This window comes from Sturnira hondurensis, unplaced genomic scaffold (genome assembly GCF_014824575.4).
Source record: "Sturnira hondurensis isolate 20B ecotype Veracruz unplaced genomic scaffold, ASM1482457v3 Scaffold0004136, whole genome shotgun sequence".
Classification (NCBI taxonomy): domain Eukaryota; kingdom Metazoa; phylum Chordata; class Mammalia; order Chiroptera; family Phyllostomidae; genus Sturnira; species Sturnira hondurensis.
The window spans coordinates 45,909,819-45,931,557 of NW_028076767.1; the positions used below are offsets into that span (position 1 = coordinate 45,909,819).

Below are 21,739 nucleotides of genomic sequence, written 5' to 3' on the forward strand. Positions count from 1 at the left end.
ACGCAAGCAAGATCCAGATGGTGTGTTACAGAACTCTATACTTGAAACATATATAATTTTACTAACCAATGTTACCCCAATACATTTAATAAAACATTTTAAAAGGAGTTGATGAAGTAAGGCACCTTTCGTATTCATGCATTCTATGTGCATATCCCTAAAAGCCTCAGAAATAAATTGTGCACAGTAATCAGTGTTTATTGCAGAAGATGGAGGATTTTAACTTTTTGCCAAATTATGATACCCTTGAAACTTCATCTTGTCTTTTTTCGGGGGGGAATTAATGTAGTAAAAATGTCGTCAGTGTTTAAAAATAAAAAGACATGATTAAGGTAATATGAGTAGAGTGGGCCCTCCCCCAGTGTGACCGCTGTCCTTAAGAAAGGAGATGAGGATGCAGACAGACTTGCAGAGAAAAGACCGCATGAAGACATTTGAGAAGGCGACCCCAGGAGACAGGACTCAGAGTCCTGAGACCGATATCTGGGACTGCTGCCGCTGGAACCGGAGTAAGTTTCTGTCGTTCAGGGCACCCGGTCTGTGATGTTTTGTTTCCGTAGCCCTAGCACACGTACTTCTGGTTTCTTTGTTTTGTTTTTTTTTCCTTCTTTCCAGAGTGTAAGTTCCATGAACACAGGAACCATATGTCTACTTCATGCTTCTGTCCTTAGTGCCTAAGACAATTCTTAGCATCTAGTAGGCTCTTTACAAATATTTTTTAACTGATTGGATGATGCAGCTAGGGACCCAAGCCTTTGATGTTTAAGTTATCTTTGGCTATGCAAATGTCTTTATTCATTAGGTTGAGGAATAAACCTCTTGCCTAAAGAGTTACTTCAGAAATTAGTCATGAGTGCAGGGCTTAGACCTTCTCACCTGTTTGTTCACAATTCTGGTTCATTACTTCTCTAGTTCTCCAACACCCTCTCCTCCCAGCTCCTCTCTGTTTGTAGACCCTTCTCCGGCCTCAGTGCTGCATCCTCCTGCCCTGATGCCTTTTGCACACGGGTCTGGGAAGCTGGTACCACAGGTGGTTTCCCTTACCTGAGCTTGCCACAGACCCCCCTCATCACCAGTGACACAAACAGGCGTCCACAGCAGGGCAACGCTGAGTTCACAAAGAGTTAGAGAGGAGGTGCATCCTCATGCTAGCTTGCTTCCTAGCAGACGGAACATTAATCGCTAACTCTCATATTCTAGTCCTGGCTGGGTAGCTCCCGGTTAGAGCATTGGGTAGAGCATTGTCCCAATACGCCAAGGTCAGGCCACATACAAGGATCAACCAATGAGTGCATAAAAGAGTGAAACAATAAAGTCGATGTTTACCTGTCTCCCTCCCTTACTCTTTTTTCTAAAGTCAGTAAATAAAAATTTAAAAACTCATATTCTTTCTTTTTAATTTTAAAGATTTTATGTACTTTTAGAGAAGGAGGAAGGGAAGGAGAAATGGGGAGAAACATCAATGTGTGGTTGCCTCTCACATGCTCCACTGGGGACCTGGCCTGCAACCCAGATGTGTGCCCTGACCAGGAATCTAACCAGTGACCCTTTGGTTCACAGGCCAGTGCTCAGTCCACTGGGCCACACCAGCCAGGGTATAAAAACTCATATTCTACCAGCACTCTCCTAAACGGGTTCACTTGTTTCTCCAACAAACATTTATCCTGTCCTATTTTCCTCTTGGCCCTAGGTAAGTCTCCCAGAATACCAGTGGCCTTTTGATGCTGGTTCTGTTTGCTCCCTGCAGCTCTTTCTGCTCTTCCTGGGGGAGGCTGGCTCCTGCCACCTGCGTCTCTCTGGGTTCCCACTGGCAAATTCCTGGGTTCAGCCATGGGTGACATGAGAAAGCAGGAAGAGAGAGATAACCAGGTGTATGTTCCCCACCCAGATTTACCTCCGCTACAGGGTGTCCTCTCCGTCATGCTACCTGTTCGGGCCTCTGGTTAGAGCCAAGGGTGGAAATGGTTTCTCGTGCTTGCTGGACTCTGAGTGCCTCACTTTCCTGTTTGATCTTGTGATCCTACCCACACTTCTGAAAGTAGTCCTTTTATTGAAGTTTCTCCAACTCAGCCCTCCGAGGGCGGTTTCTGTTTCCTGCCCAGACTCTGACCGATACAGGCTTTGTATACGTTTTTGACTCTAAAGTTCAGGAATGATGTAACTTTGGTGTCCTCACACTCCAGTGGCTTTGGGGTAATCAAGGGTGTGGCGCTCGGGCTCCAGTCAGTGGGGAGGTTTTGAGACCACCCGCGTCCCGGTAGATCTGCGGCACACCCCTCCCCCTCGGTTGTTCTGCCACCTTTCACTGCAGTTGTACCATTGCCACTACTTCTGCTGCAGCAAGTGCAGGGCTAGGGGGACAAAATGAGGGGACAGAAATAACCTGTGTCTAGGCTGGATGTGGCAGAGAGGAGGTGGCCCGGCAACAAGGAAGGAGGCCTAGAGAGAAGCTGAGTTGCATCATGGCCCTTCAGCAGAGAGCCTCACCCAGTTAGACTCTGCTCTACTTGCAGGACAGAGGCTTCATGGCTTCCCAAGGTGATGCTTTTGCTTACTGTTTATCTTTTCATGCCTTGGAGAAATTCGGGTAGTTTCGTTTATTAGAATAACTTGTGTTTGGAGTCAGATTGTTGTTGGGGGTGGTCGAACGCTGACAAAATTTTCCAGGGGGTGTCTGCTTATTTTCGTAATACTGGCGGTGGTGGTAGTGTGTCTGGTGGAATGTCAGGGCTATTTTAATGGCTCTTGAGATACTAGGTGGCATGAGTTTAGAGAAGAAGGAGGCAGCTGGGGAAGACAGAGTTACACAGGACAGACAGAGGAGGGAGAGAAAGGTCTAGTGAAGTGGGGCACAGACCCAGAGAAGACGATGTCGGCCAGGCTCCTGTGAGGTGCACTGGACGGAGACCGAGAGGGATAATTCTGGGCGTGTTATGCTTTGCATTGTTAGTCCTGAGTGCCTCCTTTATAATTTGGAAAAATCAGAAGTCTGCTATATTTGAATGGATATCTCCATAAATTACATCTTTTCCAGAATGCAGTACTACATATGATTTAACACTGAAGTTCTTACAGCTTCATTTTCAAAGAGATATTATAACATATATGTATATATATCATATAAATGTCATAATTTTGTAACATAACATTTGTTGAGTAGGGCACAGGGTGAAGTAAGGTTCAACAAAAGACCACAGAAGAAGTTGCAATAGAGAGGTTTATTTTTCACTGCTCCTGGGGGAAGTACACAGCATGCCGCAAGGGCCACAGGGAGGTACAGGGCGGTGCAGGGAGGGTGCAGAGAGTGACAGGACACGGGGCACATGCCTTTATTAGGGTTCCTGGGTGGAGGGCTTTGGGGTTGCTGGCGGAGGCCAGATTGATCCATTTAAATCAAAAGGACAGAGCTTTGGTGAGCTCCACAGGGGTCTCACGTAAGGGGTGCGTAAGGCATACAGGTGCGGGGGGAGGAGGGACTGTTGCTCACAAGGGCTGTTGGGGAGGTCATAGCAGGGACTTAAATTTACTTGTGACCCCGTGGGCTGCTGTCCAGGGCATGCATCGGAATGAGGGGCTGGTGTCAGTTCCAGGCCCTAGAGGCCACATGGCCAAACAAAATAAGTGCTGGGGCAACAGTATGTGGAGCAGTTTAGCTAGATTCCCAATAAAACACCACGCATGACACATAAATGGAATATACTTGTTCAGTAATCATAGCGATCATTGGAATTTGAGGAGGCACGCAAGAAACTGGCAGGATGAGGCAAGCTTGGAAATGAGTCTTGTCCAGGAAGGTGTGGCCTATCACCGACATGAGCTAGCTAGTGCTTACAGAAAAGGCCATTCACACTGTGCTCTTAATACTTATCTTTATTATGAAAGTGTTTCCAAAGTAAAATGATCCTCATAATAACGATTGTGTCCAGAGATCAAGAATGAATAATTATATTTTCATATAAAAATCAGCAAAACATAATAACAGTACATAACATAATTCTAACTGGCTAACAGCACATCATTCTATTTCCAACAAAGATGCTCGAGCACTGAATTGTCTTAAGAAAAAAGTAAGGTTTGCCACCTATCCTGTTCCTCACTGCAGGATGGAAAAAAATCAAGTCCAAAAACTAACAACCCTCCCCTTTGAGGGACAACAAATGGCTGTGGAGGTAACTGATTATGTCGGGGAACAAAGAGCGGGTGGAAATCATGGGCTTAGCAGCACTGTAAGACTTTTGGAAATCAAACTCGGAGGGCATTTTTTTTCATGTTTAAACTGATGCAGCTCTGAGTGAAAGTCCCCAAATCACCGCATAAGTGTCCCTATCACAGAGCTAATTTCTCTTTGGCAACTGATCTTTAAAAACCCCTTATTTTTAAAGGGTAGCTTCACAATGACAATTTTAAAACAGTACTGTAGATCCCAAAGAAAACAAACTATCAATAAAGTCCATTTTTTCTGACTTAACGTACCAATCATACTGTCGCCGTTGTTCCTGGTTTCCAGGCCATGTGAAATACACCAAAATAAGAAGCCAAACTTCCACGGCCCCTCGTTATGAAAAATAGGCTTAACAACAGGCTATTAAGAAAAATGGCATCAGAAGGAGGTGTGGGTACAACTGATCCAAAGGCTATTGGGAAACTGATAGCAAAAAAAAAATAACAATATTCTGGCTTCTTTTTCTTAAGAGTTCCATGAAGCTGAAGGGAATGTGAGTGAATGAGATAAACGACCCAGAGTTTGAGGCTGAATGTCCCCTCCCATCACTTCCTGGGAAGTCTTGAGAATGCCTAGTCTTGTTGGAGACACCTTACAATATGCCATCCGGCTGCAGAGATTTTTTTTTTATTCCTTTGGTCTGACGAGACTTAGCTTGTCTTGTCTTGTGACTATTTGGGAATGTGTTCCTTTCAAAGGCTTTGGGTCGAACTCAAGTTGGAAATACCCGGAAAAGATCAAGGGTCTCTTTCGGGTGTCTGCAGATCTTATTAACAGTTACTCATGGTGTTTTATGTTCTTTAATACAATATTCTCCATGAAAGCCATCACAAGGTATGCTCCCTCTGAGTATATGTTAGAGGAATTCCAAAAGCAGAGTGGCCAGATAGGTAGGTCTCCTCACCATCTCCTGAGAGTCCCCTACAGGGCCGTAGGAGATCCTGCACACAAGGGCAAACTACACAATTCTTCTGGACTATTACTGTGAAGAACTAAAATGTGGCCGTAGTGAACCAGTGCTAATCTATTTGGTAATTTGAGAATGATACAATTTCAATTTGCTGAGAAAAACTTAAATTGACTCTGGGGACAACAATATCTTTATTAAAACCCTATCTTGCTGCATTTTGCATGCCTTCAAGAACTCGTTATGATTACTGAGAGCATTCTTCCATAGACAGAACGCCACTGAACGCAGTGACTACAGCTAACCGCATTTGCTCTGTCCACACCAGGGACTTGGAAACTGGGAGTGCCTTATCAGCACTTCGTCGTCAGTCTGACTTTGATCTGATTTTTTCTTATTTGAAGATTAGAAACATTTCAGGGCTACTACTGTTTATCAACAAATCAGGAATCAGTCCAAGACAAAGAAAAGTAAGCTAATTGGAATCTTAAGATCTCAAATAGTACATGAGATGTAAACATAGAACCTTTTCTTTCCAAAGGGTTTCTTGAACCTCTCTGGACGTAATGACATCGTCACACATACTGATAACAGAATCTTTTTTAACACCTTTGGAATTATTCTGTGCACTTTCTATACTTCAAATAAAAAATTTCAAATATTCCGGCAACTTTGGCATTAGCATTTCCAAGGAAGGGATGAAAACAACTATCAATGAAAACAATCGGGAACAGACTGGGGACAATCATAGGTGTCCATAACGTTCGTTGGTGAAGAGCTCTTCTGCAAAGACTCAGGTAAGCAGAAATAAAATGTCGGTTTTTACTTCAGCCCAAGTGACAATGAGGTTAAAACACACAAAGTGGAAGATCCAGGTCCCTTCTATCTAAGGTGGAACCATTAAATTTGCTCAAGTTCAAACTCTACCACATATATACACACTCAGAATGGAAAGTTTGGCAACAGAACTGGACATTTTGAGGTTCACCCACCATTCTGGCTAAAGGTGATCTAATCTTACCTCATTAAAGAGTTATTTTTCTCACCCAACTGCTTGGTTTCTTTGGAAAATCAACCCTTTCTGCCTAGTATCTCCATCAGGTGCATTTTATTATCTGATGGTACCTCAGAACACCTTTGTCTAGCAGGAGTCAGATGTTGATAACACCCAGAGGTGAAGCAGCAATCATATGCATTTTTTCCAACATACAGTTTAAGATGCAAAATATGCGAGTTACTCCCCATTCTCAGCATTCACATGACTACATTTAGAAATGAGAACTGTATTTGGCTTACATGCTGACCTTAGGCCCTCTAGGATCTTAATTCTGCAATATTTAGTTCTGAGGCTAAGAGACTGACAAGATTCCACGACTCTCAGCTGTATGGGTGGAATGGACAGGAAGTTGAGAGAGAGGCAGGAAGTTTCCATTGTATATAGTAAATGGTTTTTGTGAAAGGAATATGGATAATAATAATGAGTCAGTGATATTTTGGTCTTATCGCATTTTTGGAGAAACATACATATACATATATAGATCACACATTTCTATCATTTATTGACCCAAGGCCAAATTCTACTCAATTTTCTACTTTTTTCTCCACTAAGAGATATAGAAAAGCTATAACATCAGAGAATGAAACATACTTTTTCTAGATTCCTTCCTACATACTCCGTTGTACCTTGGGAAAGTCTGAATGTGACCAGGAAGAAGGAGATAGCAACATAGGCTAAGTTAATTAACGGCAAACTTAAATCTAAACACTAACCACAGCCAAATTTACAAAACACACTGCCAGAACTATGGCGTGGCTCGGGTAGAAGGTACCTCACATGGTTTTCTCTCATCAGGCCACCACGGGAGAGCAGTAGACAGAGATGTATTATTTTTCACCTCCAGAGGCCTACAAACACTATTTTCCTTCATCAAAAAGAACTCTTTGTTCTAAAATGTAAAATGAAATAAAAACCTGCAGATCCATGGGGGACCCTGTTAAATTAATGCCATCATTCTAAGTATTCCCAGTCCTTCTTAGAAGTGATTTCTGGGAAAACAAAAGATTGTTTAGGTTTGTCTTTGCTGAGGATGGACTCAATGTACTTACTTTTATGCAACTCTTCTTCAATAATTTATAAGCTAACCCTTTGAAATTGTTCTTCTGTGCCAAAGGGTGCCGGATAATCCGAACTTGCACCCTCCATGATTCTCTGGTTTATCCCACCCATGGAGAGGACTTGCTCTACACACTCGAGCAGGTACAATCCACTATGCTCTTCCATGTTTTAGTTGATGAAATAGTAAATTCTCACCTACAACATTTTCAGCTACAACATGCTTGCTGTTACTTTTTATTTATTTGCATCTTAGCTGATATTGAGATGACTAACAAGTACGTGTGATGTTTTATGATTGGTCTTACAAACTCAAACCATCCGTGAATTACACTCCTAGACACAGCCCAGTATTGCGAAACAAAATAATAAGGACTTACACAAAGAATTAGTTGTTTCAATAAACAGGCAGACGCATTTTCAAGACTCTTCAATGATTACTTTGGACCACACCAGAAACATTCTATTTGTAACTAAGTGGAGAAAGACTTAAATTAACATCACAGTGTGAGGTTTTTGTTTGGGAGCACTTTAATTAGAAGTTGTAAATCTTGAGTACAAAGTTTTAATTGTTTCAAAAAATTGAATGGAAGGTGAATGGCTCCGAGCAGCACACTCACACCCTGGGGTTTGGCTGTTGTCCACCCTGATTTGCACACTTCTGTCACCGCACTGTGGTTTCAAACCCTTGTTTTACAGGATGGTCTTTTTGGTTTATGAAGCAAGTGTTTGTGGTATCTTTTAATTCCTGCTCATGAAAAATTGGAAGAAAGGAGACGGAATCTTTGGTTTACGGGTATGGTTTTCTCATCTCTACACAAATAACACTGCCACCTAGGAGACGACGGAGACTTATTTTTCAGGAGTCTTGCTCATCGCCAATATTGTCAGTGTCCAGTCCAATTTTTGTTTTTCTTCTGAGTAAAAAACATCCTGTAAAGAGAACAGGTCTTCAAAGAAGCAAACAAAGGGACCCAGAATGCAATGCTGTTTGGGTAATGGGAAGGTTTTTCTGAATCCTGTGTAGGGGGAAAAGACAAAGGGTAAAAGGGTCTTTCTCCCATTCGCTTAATTTGATTAGGAAAAATAAGAACATCAAAATCAAATACTGGATAGGACCCTTTCTTTGAAAGCTGGTGCAATAAAGTGCTTTGCACTAGAGGTGACCTTTGCCAACTCTTGGAACTCTTTTTTTTTGGTTGCAAAATACACTCAGCGTCTTTCTTCTCATGACACCACACGAGACTGCGCCGCGAGACTGTGCCAATTTCAGGGGCCGTGGAAAGACATGGCTGCAATCAGCTGCTCTCTTTGTGCTATCCTCAGATCACGGAAAAGTCCCAGATAGTAGGAGTGATTTCTCTGTACCTGTGACCTTAAGTGAATATCTTCCTTCAGAGCCAGAGCACTGACCTCATAATAGAGAATAAAAAAAGTCTCTGTGACCAGCAGGGTGAATCCCCAACTAGCAATCACACTCATTGAAGAAATCTGGGCTTCGTGCCCAAGAAATGAAGCCTCCCCAAAAACAACTTAACACAAAAGAAATTTTAAAAAGCCCTCCAACAATGATACTCTTTCATCCGAACTGCTAAACGACCATGACAAGTGAAAATTAACAAAACCTAGCTCATCCTGGTTAAACGATATAGTGGGAGAATGGTCGTGGAGACTACAGGCCGTTTCTACATGGGCACTGACATGACGAAAGCAAACCTCTCTGGGAGCTGTATGAGAATCTTGCATTGGGTTTTGCCTGCTCTAAGACTAATGAAGCTGATGCTCCCAGCAGACGGGCCTACAGCAGTAGAAAGGAGTAGAAGCAGATGGAGCATCTCCCTCATTGTCATCAACCCAGGGAGTGGAAGGAGTGAGGAAACCCTCTTTCGTCCACAGATTTACAAACAAATACAAAAAAAATAAATAATATTCTAAGACAATACAAATGCAAATACTGTTCCCTTGTGTCAATTACATACAGCATGCCTACATACAGAGAATGATAATTCTTCTTCATTCATAGACGGGACAAATGGCAGTGCACTATTCAAAATGCTTTGATAATCCTAATTTTTGTTTCTGGTGCTGAGATATTATGAAAGGAACTGCATTTGCAACTTATTAAATACTTCTGGGAACAAACAGTTCACTTTGTTCCGGAGTAGTTAATCATCCACGGAGCAAGGGCCAGTCAGGAGATACCCGTTGGTACCACTGGTTCCATTGGTGGTAGTGGCAGTGTGGGGGTTCTTCCCTGGAGGTTCCGAGTCCTCCTCATCTGAGCTAGACTCAATATCGCTTCGATCATCCTTGGACACCTGTGGAACACAAGAAGGTGAGTATAACCACCCCCTAGGGTGTCATCAAGGTATGGCATGCTCAGGATCACATGCAATCATATACAAGGCAAAACAGTTAAAATGTTAAAACATCAAAGAGGACAAAAACTTTGCCGTAGTAATTAGTTCCCTTTTACTGAAGATATACAGTTTGGGGGACAAAGTTAGTTATTAAGAAATGTGGGCTAGATTTTCTGATCTTTTATTTAGAAAGGGTTTATTTACTTATTTTTAGAGAGAAGGGAAAGGGAAAGAGAGGGAGAGAAACATCAATCGGTTGCTTCTCACACACGTCCCAACTGGGGACCAAACCCACAACCCAGGCAAGTGCCCTGACCAGGAATCGAACAGGCAAGCCTTCGCTTTGTGGGATAATGCCCAACCAACTGAGTCACACAGGTCAGGGCTTGCTGACCTCTGTGTAGTACCTTTCTATATTGAGAATGTGTTAGACCATGAGTTGCGCTTTGACCAGCAAAGTGGCCTACGGCACTGCTGAGATGGCACGGTAGGAATTTGGTACGAGTGAGTCAGTCTGCACTCTGATGACCACTTCATCTTTGAGAGTCATTTAAAGTCAGCTCTCCACTGACGACACTCATGGAGACATTCACTAACGCAGTTAATCAAAACATCCTTCTTACTTGTTTTTTGCAATGCATTGTTTCATGACTTAATTTGGTTTTCTTCTCTGTTAGAATTAAGTAGAAATTTTGTTTTATATATGGCATAATAACTAGTGGCAGTAGGGAGTATTTTGAGAACCTGCTGGCTGAGGGTTAGTTTTAAATATTTCCCAAGGAAAATCTACTGACTGAATCACCATGAATTCGTCCCTGTCATTCCAGGGCTCTTCCGTCCTCCATTCAGGCTCATTAAGTAATGAAGATGGTCATATAAGACAACGGATAGAAACCTATACCTTATCATAAAAAATGAAAAAAAAAATCAATACTGTCTGGCATAGAAGTACAAGAGGGGACTAAAAAACCTGAATTATCTTCTGGAGGGCGAGTGCCTTGTAGTGCAGTCTTCCCTCTGGCTGAGTGCTCTAGGAACCCATCTGCATCAGTGTGCCAGCTGGTGTTGCTGTGAGAGGCTGCACTGGGCCTCAGTGAGTTTTGTTTGAAGACTCTTTCAAAGCACTTGCCCATTTCATGACAGCTGATTTACGAGCGCACCTGCCCGCACCAGGCTGAGTGTTCAGCAGTTTTTGACCTAAATGGCATGACCACATACCCAACCCTTCCAATTTACCTGATCTCACCACAAGTGACTTTATTTTTTGTCTCCCCAGATGAAAACAGTCCTTAAAGTGAAATATTTTGCTGATGTGGAAGAGGCGAAACAAAAAAATGGCAGAAATACTACAAGGCATCAAAATTGACATGTCCAAAAACTATTTTGAGCAGTGGAAAAAAATGTCTTGATAGGTATATTGCATCAAATGGAGAGAACTTTGAAGGTGACTGAAGTTTAAACATGTAGTAATATACAATTTTTAATAAATTCTCTTTTGGGGGGTTCCTCCCTCTAATTTCAGGAGAAATTAAGGAAACATTCTACTGCTTTCAATATTAAAAGAGTTTGAACCTCCTACTCTCTAAGTCTAAATTATAGTAATAAGCATTTTTACCTCCAAGATCTTAAGACCTTTGAGTAACTGAGTGCCATTGACTTACTTTCGAAGTGGGGTGGCAACAGGGACCTGCTGGCCTGGATTCCTAGAACTTTCCCCAATCTAGTCACCTGCGATTCTCTGGAAGGTGGGTGGGGCAACTTGGCAAAGTCTCCCAGGACGTATATTAGAACCATCTGGGGGAGTTTTTTCACGTTATGTCCTCTCTATGCCACCACGACTCCCCAACTTTACAACCCTGGAATCCAGTGCCCTGCCAAGTGGAGAAGCCGCCGCTATGAGACAATATGGCCTCTGTTAAGTGCGAGGGGACTGGAGATGACCGAGGAGACAGTGTACAAATGGACCTCACTCCATGCCACCTGGGGTGAGGCAAACCTCACAAGGACCGTCTCCAGGAAGATTTAGACACTGAAACATCAAAACAAGTAGGTTGTAAAGATGCTTTTAACTTAAAAACCACGGTCACAGAGGTGGCACTGTAGTAGAGTTTCATTTCATTTAGTAACCTGTTAGTCATACATTAAGCAGCTGGTAGAAAAGAAAACTCCAGTTTTAGAGAGTGATTAATTTACATTTGCATGATTAGTAAGATTATTTGTAATTGCACTGGAAGAAGATCTATAGCTATGCTACCTTCAAAGAAAGAAACAATTTAGAATGTCTTAAAATAACCCACAAAAAATGGAGTACACAACCTATGGCCATGAACCTTACTGTCCTAGGTGAGCAGTAATACCAATTAAAATATTGTGAAGCCTGAGATGTGGATTAAAACTAATGACTGTCTCTCCGTAAAGGTGAAGGAATAAATTGGAGAGGAGAGAACATGTCTGCTAGGAATAGCAATGCAGTGGGGACACAAGTAACCTAATCATCGCTCCTCGTACCTTCCGTCATCGTTATCCTGCTGACAGCATTGTGCATGCAAGCAGAGATACATACTAATGTCAAAGAGTAAGGGCTCACAGGGAAAAAAAGCCTTTTGCTTCTAAACAATGCATTGATCAAAATATTTTGGATTTATTTATTTTTATTATATTATTTGGGTGACGTTGATTCATAGGGACATATAGGGTCCAGGTGCACATTTCTTTCATACATGATCATGTGGAATAATATGACAAGGGTTGACACTGAGAACTGGCTTCATAGTCCAGGACGAGGTGCCCCAAGGCCCTCTGTGGGAGGGTCAGCTCTGATTCCCTGCTGAGGACAAGGTGGTTGGTTAAGTGCTGCCCTGTGGTCCAGGGCAGACCAAGCAAAGGAGCTAATGCTGAGTATTTCATTTGAGACTGTGCTGCTCCTCTCCCCAACTTACTTCTCTTTCTCCTACTTCACTTCAGTCTTTTTCTGTTTGCTACACACTGCTGAAAAAACTCCTCTCCTTCTCTGTGGGATCATGCAAAGTTCAGCAGAGGGCAAACTCACACAAAAGGACATGAACTGAGCTGTTCCCAGTATCCCTCTGCAGCTGGTGGGAGCCATACCTCAGTTAGAGCCTCCAGCCAGTGCCAACAGATGAGACAGAACAATATGCATGGAAACGAAAGCATCTGAGTGCCCCGGCAGCAGGCTAACGTGGCACCCGGGACAAGGACACAGGGTGGTGGGGAACTTACATGTAAAGGGTTCCACTTCCCAGCCTTCCAGGGGGGCAGAAGGAAGAGAACAAACAACGAAAATAAGAAAATGTCATAGAGAACATTCTAGAAAAGTCACTGCGCTTCACAGAAAGGCTGGGGCTCAAGAAGCTTTATTCAAATCAGCCTCATGAGTCCATTTTTTTTAACCAAAGAAACTAAATTTTATTGGAAAAGGGATAAATGGGCACACTGCATAGTAACCCTTCTTATAAAAGCAAATACGTTATTAAATTTGTGTTCCGTATAAGTATAACCAGAGAAGGACCAAGGGAGATAGAGAGAAGGAGAGAACACAACAAATAATCTATTATTAAATCTGAAATTATAAATTCAGAACACCGGAAATCATCAGCAAGGCAATGCTACAACTTAAATAGAAGACAACAAACATTTGGTTTGTGTTTCAGGGAGGTCATTCTAAACTTTGAAAAAATCAATTGTGATGAAATCTGAAATAATAAATAATGTTCTTATTGATTCAGAGAAATTAAGTAACATAATGATTTAGGACATACTAGAAATGGTGAATTTTATCTTACCTTGCCTTTTGAAATAGCTTTGCAGGCTATTTTTATGATCAAGTAAGACCAGAAGCAGTTCAGGCCTAGTATTAGCAACAGCAGAATGTTAAAAACCCACCAGGAAGGGTAAGGTCCAACGATCTCCCAACTTTCAAATAGCGTGGTATTTAACACCCTGAGGAAAAGGAGAAAGGCGTCAGTGAGCAGGACTTTTCGCTTTGCCTTCCGGGAAACTCCAGTGCCTGTGCAGAACCCAGAAGTCAGCTGAACCCACTAACCGCTCCCTCCGTGCAAGGCCCAATGGGTATTTGGAAGAGTCATCACCAGAACTATTCCCTGATGGCAAACATTCCTTTAGATTCTAGCTTGAATAGGGTACTTCCCCGTTTACTTTTGTTAGCATTTCTTCCTTTAATTTCCACTAAGTTTTTAGTTGTGATTCTACCTCTGTTGGCTCAAGGGCTTTTGAAGTTGCTTGTGGTCTTGGAATACATGAGGAATACCATTCAGTAACATTACACTCCAAGAAAAAAAGGATGGATCAATTTCAACAGCCCTATGTTTAAACCACATGCCTAGTACAGTGGGAGCTAGAATGTACTTCAGTCCTATTTGCTGTCCTCAAGTGGTTTATAGTCTTGTAGGGGAGCCCCCAGAGGGTTCTTAATTTTATAAGCCTTCCCCTGGGAAAGAATTGGCAATCGAAAGATATAGTTTGAAATGATGCCTTGAGTCTAGTATTAGAAAGATGTCAAAAAATGATTAGACTTTAATGAATGTACTTAGTTTTAAGAGCATGTACTTGAGGTCGGCAAAAGTATTTGGGGTCACTGATTCCCTCTGTAACGCACCATCAGGACCAGAATAGAGCAGCCACCTGGGCGGGTACAGGAGAGCTGGTTTCAGTGCTTTCCCGCTGGGTCTGCTCCCAAGGCTTTGGAAGTCGACTCAGACCTCCCGGGCTCAGATTGCTGCCACAGGCAAGAATAATACCCACAGAACTTTGGAATCCCTCTTACTTCCCAGTGTTTCTCCTTAGCTGGTTGGAGGGCTGGTTTGGCAATCCAGGAGTGTTGATATAACTCACCTAAGTGTATTTCCACCCCTGCCACTGCAGCGCTTTGCTGGGATCCCCCAGGAGAGGTTAGGTGGACAATACTTAGTGGCTTAGGGGGAGGGACGAAAAACTCTTGAATTTAAGACACAAAGTGCTCATGCAACAGAAGGTGGACATGCAGATAGTTTTTTTTTTTTTTTTTTTAATAAGAGAGCAAGTATCATAGTGCTTTGAGAGAGGTTAAGAAAAGTACTTTATGAGTCCACAAAATAAAAAACCCACTATTGCAACTGTGATAAGATATAAAGAAAAAAATAGACAGAAAAAGGTTCTATCCCCAATTTCAGCAACCCACACTTACAGACAAGAATGAGAATAGTGTGTCTCTAACCCTGCCTCACTGGTTGTCTCTGAAGAACAATAAACTTGGATATTAAAATCCTAAAATCCACAGTATGGAATTGAATTTGACAATTCACTGGAAGTTTATTACTCTGTGCTATAGTAGTATTCGTTCTAGTGGAGGGGGACAAATACCAGGAAATGTATTACTATAATATATCATATATCCATCTGGGTATAAACCTCATTATTTCAATAGCAATGAAAGACATTTGGTAATATCCAATTCTATATCACTGATATTTAAAGTTTAGAATTTATAGGACTTATTTAATAGGATTTTTAAGCAACTTAAATCAGCAGCTGTAATCATATTTAAGAAACATCAATTTTTGCCTTTATAACCAGGAACAAGCAACAAACAGCCAATATCACCATTATTGTTTAATACTATTCTGGAAATTCTGGCCAGCAAGTATGGTAGGAAGTCAAAGACTTCATTTTAAATATTTAGACTTTAAATCTTTATAACTATTTTAAAAACAGCAATCAAAATTTCCAATAACACAAAATGGTAAAAAATTAGTTTTCATTCTTAACACAGAAATTATGAAGTCATTTTAAGTATTAAACATGTTTCAAGAGTTTCTTATGATAACACATATCATCTCAACTCCATAAAAAACATATGCACACACACACAAAAAGAATAATATTTCCTTAAAAGGAGTTGATCGAAGCCACTATAGACTTTCTTTGGTGGATTAGAGATTGTGTATATTATCCTCTTTACATTCTTCCATTTTCCAAATCCATTTCAAATAATTAGGAAAAAATGCAAATTATTTGTAAAAAAAGACTAAATTAGGATAATGCCTATATTATTGCCTTATTTATTATAACAATAGTTTTACTTCAGAACTACCTCGGCTTCCTGACAGACTACTAATTTTGCTGTCAGTGAGACTGTAGTTTAATCTGCACAGAAAGCGGTCCTGTAGAGATAGCAACAACGATGCATGACGCTCTCGGGGATGCGTCAGCCTTGGCTGGGTCACAGGGTGAGAACCTTTCTCACCATTACGATGTGCTTGGCTTCATGTGAAGAGAGTGTCATGTGGCCACTGGTGACGTGACATTCGTGTGAATTTTGCAGTGCTGCATCAGAATTCGTAGGCTCTACCACGACAATTGGCGGCCCCTCTGACATGCTGCTCAAAAGTAATGGGATTTCTTTCAAAATTCAGTTGGCTGCCTGCAGAGACACTCTGCCTGCAGAAAATTCAATGAGTGCACCGAACGGATGTATCTTTTAGGGAGAAGCTTGGTAAGGAAAACAATGCGTTAGGTATTTAGACCAGGAAAAGAGAGATTATTACGTCTCCTGGACTCCAAAATAAACCCAAGAAAGAGGGACTGTGAAGCCACAGAGAATTTTGAGTAAGAAGACTGTCTCTCTCTCTCTCTCTCTCTCTTTTTTTTTTGGCAAACTACTAGAATGGTGAATACAGACTTTTATACTTTCTCAGAGGTTAGGGATAGGAGTGTGTACCTTCACGATGCCATTGCAAATCTCTGGTTACAGAGTTCTGACTAGCGGTTATGATGAGGATGGATTTCTGGGAGGGGTCTGGAGGGAGGCTACCAGGATGATGGAAACATCCTATAGCTTGGCCCAGGTGGTGGTTATATGGAGTAAATGTTTACAAGGGTAAACATTTACAAAGGTAAAGATATAGCAAGCTGTACACTGAAGATCTGTGTACTACACTGTATATGTGAATTGTGCCTCAATAAAAAAATGGGAAAAAGTACTTTGTGGGCCAAACACTGCCAGTGTGCAACTTTTGGTTTGCATAATCACTGTATCAGTGTCCTTCCCCGCCGCCTCAGTACTCTGGGTTCCACATGTGGCTTCCAAACAGACTCCTGCCCCCATAACTAGTGAGCCTACGGCATCAAATCTCCTACCGCTGCCCAAATACAGTGGTGGACAGTTTTGTCTGTGTAAGATACCAGAAAGGATCATCTTCCTTTGCCTTAATGTTGGGCTCACTTAACCACTAGATGGCACATCATGCAAGTGTCAGACATGCTCCCCTAGATGTATTTGGCCAGAACCTTCTGCCAAAGTCTGGGTCACAGCAGAGAAATCACCTGCTCTTCGGGTTACACCCTTCCTTCCACGAATCCTGTCTAACAACAAATGAACGGCTCCAGTCGACACTCCTCTCTTCCTGCAGGGTTCTCGAAAGAAATGTGTGCCTGTGCAATTCACTGGTGACCTGCAGATGCACCGGTTACCACCCCCTAGGGCTTGGCCTTGATGGCTTACTTTAATGGATGTTTAATGAATCATAAGAATTTAATGACTATGCCCTATAGTTACTTTCTCTCATGCTTACCTTTAATGGGTGCTTCACCTTAAATTTGATTATCACGGTTATTATACAGGTTATATGAGGTGGGGGGAGGGGAGATGCATGCATTCATGCAGAAAAGTTTATGATCTTTTTTTAAGCAAAGAAAACACAGTCTCATTTTACTATGATAAGGCCTTACTCAATAGTCTAAGCATCAGTGTGACATCTGCCTTCCCCGTAGGCCTCCTAATGTCACGCAGCACAGTGTAAAAGGACCTTCAATGGCAACTCATTCAGAAAAGCTCCAGCCAGAGCTCCATTTCTCCATTCCTCATCCTGAGTCAACACAAAGCTGAAACTGATTCTCTTTAATATGAAAAGTTAGATGAACAGCCTTGCTTTCAGTGCATGCTTATGATGAGACCACAGCCCACGGCGCACACAGACGTTGCCTCTGCCCCTTCTCCCCTCTCCCTCACCAAAGACCCCCCTCTGAGCCTCGGGTTGTTATTTCTGGAATGATCTATATAAAAAGCCACAGCAGTAAAATGAGATTCATATCAGCTACCCAAGGAGAGCTGAGAGTGCTTGCCTAGCAGAGTTAGGGTCAGGGAGTCACTTCAAGGAGCACTGGGAAACACCAGTGAGGACACCTTAAAAAGAGAAATTTGCTTTACAATCAAAATTAGGGTGTTTTTTGCTTCAGAGCTTTTGAATGGTCTTGACTTTGCTTTCCCAGACAAAGCTCAATAGATTCATGATGTGTGTCTCTCTCACATATATTTTCATTTGCTCTACACAAAACACAAATGAAAAATAGATTCTACCTAAAGATTATCGATAATTTCCTGACATGTTTTATTCATTTAAAAGTAAAGGCTGATAGAAAAGCAATTAAATTGTACTCTGAGCAGAAACCACCAGCACTAACACCTGATAAAGAGTCAGTTAATTAACTCACTGTTATAATGTAGTCTCTTCGTCCTGCTTTTCTAAGGTAATAAAAGCTCCAGCATTAAGCAACGTTTTGGTCAAGGGTTGGGGAGTCAGGGCTACTTCAGGGCTGAAAATTTCACTGGCAAAGTTCTTTCAACAAGACAGGCCCACCCGCAGCTCTGATTTCCCCACAACGCTGGTATCTGTCTGCAAGCTCTTTTTCAGGAGGGTGGTTTCACATAGAAGTGATTCCTCTATCCCTAACGGGAAGATAAACTCCAACACGGATGAGCCGTGGATCTTTCATTTAGCAACAGGCACATCAGTTCTGCTGTATTCCTACCCGAGTAAGACATGGGGTCAATTCAGTTATTTTTACGTTTAAGTCATAGCCTGGCCAAACTTAGCCATTGGTCCCTCAGATCACAGGAAGTTTGTACCTGGTGACATCCCAGGTAGGACAGGTGTTTTTCTCAAAATTAGCCATTGCCCTCTTGGTGCCCTGTTTTTTGTCTGTCTACCTGAATGCCCAACCCCCTGGTCTACCTTTCTATGTTCCTGATTTGCCAACAGTCTGAGTCCCTCCAGCCAAGGCCATGTCCTTCGGGTGTATCCTGATTTCAGTGTACTTGTTTCCAACCCCCTGCCCAGCTCTTAGCTGCCTACATGCCCCTAAACCAGACTTTCACCTGGCTCTCTGCAAGTGCCCTTTGCTGAGTGATTACTACGTGCTGGGCACTGTGCCAAACACACTTTGTACATGGTTTCACTTAGCCCTTCCAACACTCCTGTGAGACCCCTTATGGAGCAGACACTTACACTAGCTATTCTTTCCTGAGCATCAGCTGGATGCCAGGAATTGGGCTCACCCTTAATCTGCACCAACTCATTTAATGCTCATGAAATAAGAACAATGGGGAAGTCATTCTTTTTTTAAATACTACCATATTATGTTTATTTTACAGATAAAGACACTGAAGCACAGGGAGTATAAGTAACTTTCCTAAGATCAGATCAAGCAGGTGGGAGTGAGCTGGAATTTGAACCCCCATCTCCTGGTCTGGGCCCTCAGGGCCTGCTGTTCCAAAGCTGATTCTGCACTCAGCCCTCCCAGACCTCTCTTCGCTCTGCACCCTTGGCCCATGCACAGGGCCAGGCCACCATCGAGTGACGGCACTAAACACCATACCCGCTGCCCTAGCTTCTGTGCACCCCGACCTCTCTTTTCCTGCTCCTATCTCCTGTGACTTTGATCTCTTGGGCCCTAATCTGGTTTCTGGGAGGCCATTCCTGCTTAAATGACCCAAATGGGCTCATTTAACTGGTTTCCCAACTTTGGCCCACCCCATTCAACCCTTGTCTCCATAGAATGATCTTCATTACTGAACACCATGTAATGCCTTTCACTACTACCTTGTCATGTATGCGAACTATTTAAGATATAATATCAAAGTTTCTTTCTGAATCCAGCTCAGATTATGGGAGAGACAGCCCTGTGTCCTTTTATTCGGTTTCTCTTTGGTGAGGTTGGGGCACATGTGCTTCTCCAAATATTCTTCACTTCAAAAAAAGGTTCATAAGGCTAGAGCCTTCTGGGCAGGTAGGAATCTAAGAGACAGTGAGATTCCAGGGACACATCCTTGAGTGTTTTCTTTCTTTCTTTTTTTTAAAGATTTTATTTATTTATCTTTAGAGAGGAAAGGAAGGAGAGAAGGAGAGAAACATCTGTATGGTTGCCTCTCGTGAGTCCCCCGCCGGGAACTGGCCTGCAACCCAGGCATGTGCCCTGACTGGGAATCAAACCACGATCATGCGGTTCACAGGCCCACGCTCAATCCACTGAGCTACACCAGCCAGGGCCCTTGCATGTTTTCTAAGAGAGCATAAAACCATCTTCACCCCCGCAGAGGGGCAGGAAGGAAGACCAGGCTCTGAAGCCTCCCCAAACCTCTTCCTGCTTCCATGAAGGGCTGCTCTTTGCTCTCATCCTTTGTAGAAACTGTTCCTAACAAGGCTGCCAATGAGCTAAGTGCTTCTGGGTTGAGGTGGAACAGAATGCTCATAGCTTGCCCCTAGGTTTCCTTGCCTTTTTCTCCCTTTTCTGTTCCTCTTGGGATTTGAACAGTATTTTTTGCAGCGGTGAGAGAAAACTACAACCACACATAAACACCAATTTGGAACTCTGAGTGTGAGATTCTTTGTTTTACCTTTGTAGGTTCTGAATCAATTAACTCAGTTTAAAGAAAAGCTGGGCCATTCATGGAGTTCACAAACTTGTCCCTGAGGGAACCCACTGGGTTCTGACAAGGAAGCAAAGAGGGGAGGTCTAGTGGACTGGTAGGAAGATCTTACCTAGAGTGTCGCTATTTACAACAGGAACATTGAGAGGCTGGTCTAGTTTCTGGCTTTTTGGGGGTATCTTCCATCTTGGCTTCCCATACAGGTAGTTGCTGGAGACTGGGGCCATTTGTATTTTCTTTTCTCTCTCTCTTTTTAAAAGATTTTACTTATTTATTTTCAGAGAGAAGGGAAGGGAAGGAGAAAGAAACATCAATGTGTGGTTGCTTCTCACACGCTCCCTACTGGGGGCCTGGCCCACAACTCAGGCATCTGCCCTGACTGGGAATCAAACTGGTGACCCTTTAGTTTGAAGGCCCATACTCAAGGCACTGAGCTACACCAGCCAGGGCTGTATTTTCTTATTAACTATTTAAATAGCAACTTCTGTGTAGGAAAAGCTTTCAGGTCAAAAGAGCCTGCAGTGTGGTTATCCCCTTGAGTACAGCTCCCAGGAGTGAGGTGCTCCATATATTGCCCAGAGAAGACAATGAGGAACATGGCATCCAACCCTATGCCTGTGTTTTGGGACTGCTACATGGGAATTTAAAGTAAGCATCTCTAGAGAAGAACAGTAAGAAAGCATCAGTAAAATATGTCACTTTCTAGTCCATTGAAATATTTGCTTTAAGAGAGTTTGAGTAATACTTTCATTGGAAAGATGTTGAAAGAATTTTTACATTTATTAGATTGAATCTCATTATTAACCTGCAAAGTTGAAAGGGCAGATACAACACCAACATTTTTTTTTCAGTGGATCAAGATCTTCAAACAGTATTTAATTATGCAAGTCACAATATTGCAGTTTTTAGTCTAAGTACATTATCCCCTGGTCTCCTTCTCTTCCCATCTTTAAAAAAATTATATGAAAACACAGGTTGTGTACTCCTGATAAACCTTTCAGCAAATAAGAACTCAAAGGAAGATTCAGAAGCCATCATGTTCAGGCTGGCAGGCTGGCAAGACAGGAAGAATGCATTCTCTCTGCTTTCTAAAATTGCTTGCGAAGGTTCCAGCAGAGTCTGGGCTCTTGGAGAATCTCAGCATTTCATCACTCATGCATCAGCCCAACCCATTTTGTTTAGCAGAAGCATGAAGAGAGACCGTGTCATCTTAGAAACTGTGTGTGCAGTATAGGTGTCAGGACTTCAGGTCAGCCCTACCTCTGTCTGTCTCGAAGCTCTTGTTGTGAGATTTCTCTGCCATGTTAAGGATGCAATAGAATTTTCCAAAAAATTCTGAAAACCAAACAATAGCCCTTTAAGAAATGCAGGCACACTCACCTACCATGCACCAACTGGTACGTAGGTCCAAAAG

General features: G+C 42.4%; 1 protein-coding gene across 2 annotated transcripts in view; it reads right to left on the bottom strand.

The window, feature by feature from the left end:
- Positions 1-3,857: 3,857 nt before the first annotated feature.
- Positions 3,858-21,739, bottom strand: part of CERS6 (ceramide synthase 6) — a 289,780-nt gene continuing 271,898 nt past the window's right edge. Inside the window, exons 9-11 of one of the 2 annotated variants that reach the window (XM_037044542.1) lie at positions 13,406-13,562; positions 12,843-12,866; positions 3,858-9,560 (exon numbers count right to left, since the gene is read on the bottom strand). In XM_037044542.1, coding sequence (XP_036900437.1) covers positions 9,408-9,560; positions 12,843-12,866; positions 13,406-13,562 — 334 coding nt within the window. In that variant the 3' untranslated portion in view covers positions 3,858-9,407. The remainder of the gene's footprint in view (positions 9,561-12,842; positions 12,867-13,405; positions 13,563-21,739) is intronic. The other variant, XM_037044543.1, reaches the window with a different exon arrangement.